General features: G+C 44.9%; 1 protein-coding gene across 1 annotated transcript; it reads right to left on the reverse strand.

Moving 5' to 3' along the window:
• Positions 1 to 630: 630 nt before the first annotated feature.
• DRD5 (dopamine receptor D5) lies at positions 631 to 2,363 on the reverse strand (the record flags this gene model as incomplete). Its single annotated transcript, XM_085309682.1, has 1 exon — positions 631 to 2,363. A coding segment is annotated over one exon (1,377 nt), but the record flags the coding sequence as incomplete, so codon positions are not given.
• Between the last annotated feature and the right edge of the window lie 2 nt (positions 2,364 to 2,365).

Consider the following 2,365-nt stretch of genomic DNA (forward strand, 5'->3'; position numbering starts at 1 on the left):
AACATTCAGCTTTTAATTTGATCAACAACCTTTTCTCATTAATAGTATCTTTAAAAGCAAGTTCAAGTATAGAGTTAAGTGAAAATTTTAATAACTTTTAAGTATGGATGCTCAATATAGCTGCAAAGAGGAAATCACAAATAATGATAGCATCAATTATCCTAAGAAGAAAAAAAAATGGCATAAATCTAGCTGTAGGTAGAGTCATATAAAAGAGCTTATTTGAGTCAAACACTCCCCTGAGCCTTGCTTTTATTCAAAAATTTTACTTCTGTATAGACTATTTTGCTTTTAAAATAATAGGGTTTAGTAGTTAGTCATTCTAACCATTCAAATAAACACGTTAAAGTTTGAGTATTTGTAAACTTTTCAGGGTGATAAATGAAAGAAAATAACCCCTTGATCAATGTAACTTTTATTTATTCAGCTGTGGAAWCATGGCAAGGATATTGTAGGCAACAAGATTGCCTAGGAGAACATGAATTTCACATAAACTGTTTTGGCAGAAACGCACATTTAAATAATCATCCAAATCACCACCTCACTACTCCTATCTTAAAAAAAAATAGAGAGAGAGAGAAAAACATAAAATCTGAACAAATGAACAGCATAGGAGAATTTTTTTCTGTTTAATGTCTATGCCAGCTTCAATATCTGTCCCTGTTTTTAAGAGTCATAATACTTAGCACTAATAATGGCACCTTTCATTTGCAAACATGTTATAAACATCAACTGATTGTAATCATGCCACAATATCTCTCCATAGCTAATCAATGAGATCTCCTAGTCTGGGGAAGTGCTGAATTACGTTTGTTCTAGCAGCTCTCTGTATGACGGTATCTAAATCCTACAAAGTGCTACATGTACAAGGGAGTTTAGCATGAAGTGACGGACTGAACTATAGCATAACATCAAGCAGGTTTTTCCATTCAGTGCTAATATTTTCTTCTGCAGTCCAAGAACATTTGATCAGGTCAGGATGCAATTTAATGTAAACCATTTGAAGTGAAAGGTGTTATTTTGCCTAGTGAAATCTCRCCCTCATAGTCCAGCTCACACACAGAGTCGGTGGCAATTTCATGGCCAGGGGAGATCTGGGATATCCTATCAAAAAGGTTCTCACGATTTTCCTCACAATCAACCACGTTTGGGATCATGTTGACATAAGCAGTCACTATCTCCTTATGGAAAAGGGTGTCCTGGTTGTAAGAAATAAGCTCATTGCTTATGTTAACAGTCTCCACTGGAGTACTAGAGCAATACTGGCTGCACCCCAGGAGCTTGGAGAAGACCTTCCTAAAGTCAGCATTGAAGGCATAGATGATGGGGTTGAGAGAGGAGTTGGCCCACCCAAACCAGACGAAGATATTAAAGGTGGTCTCACTGACACAGGGAAGGCCAGCATGGGGGTCGCTGGGGGAACTCTCGCAGAAGGGAACCATGCAGTTCAAGATAAAGAACGGCAACCAGCAGCAGACAAAGACTCCCATGATGACAGAGAGAGTCTTCAACACCTTGGTCTCTTTCCTGATGGAGGACTTGAGGCTGGAGTGATGATGGCAGTCAATGTGGTTGCTCCGGCAGCTCTGCGCGTGCTCAGCTGCCCTCTCCAGGGATGAGATGCGACGAATCTGCACCTGGGCAATGCGGTAGATCCGAGTATAGGTAACTATCATGATAGCCACTGGGATATAAAAACTGATGAGGGAGGAGGAAATAGCATAAGTCCTATTGAGGCTGGAGTCACAGCTCTCTAATGGTCCAGCAAGGGTGTCATTGTTGCCCGAGGTCCCGTCAGAGGGTTTCATGGCCGCTAATGCCACCCATGTGGTGCTCATGTCTTCTGCCCAGGTGGTGACAGCACCCAGTGCTGCCCAGTCAGATCCATGTCCAATATCCCCAGCAGCAGCAACATCCCCACCTTTGTGCCAGTTGAGCTGGACGGGGATAAAGGAGATGAGCACAGACAAAGCCCACGCCACGCTGATCATCACCAGAGCCAACCTTTGGGTCATCTTCCTCTCATACCGGAAAGGGCTGGAAATAGCCCAGTACCTGTCCACACTAATCACGCAGAGGTTCAGGATGGAGGCTGTGGAGCACATGATATCAAAGGCCACCCAGATGTTGCAGAAAGCCCCGAAGGGCCAGTACCCGGCCACTTCAGCCACTGCTTTCCAGGGCATCACTAGCAGAGCCACCAGCAGGTCCGAGACAGCCAGGGACACGATGAAGATGTTGGTGACCTTGGTCCTCAGGTGCCGGTAGCGGACGATGGCCGCGCACACCAGCACGTTGCCGAAGAGCGTCCAGAGGATGAGCAGGGCCAGCAGGCTGCCCGCCGCCACCTGCGCCGCCCCGGGGG

The sequence above is a fragment of the Rhea americana genome, unplaced genomic scaffold (assembly GCF_003343005.1).
Source record: "Rhea americana isolate MKP2758 unplaced genomic scaffold, rheAme1 scaffold_30, whole genome shotgun sequence".
In the NCBI taxonomy this organism is placed as follows: domain Eukaryota; kingdom Metazoa; phylum Chordata; class Aves; order Rheiformes; family Rheidae; genus Rhea; species Rhea americana.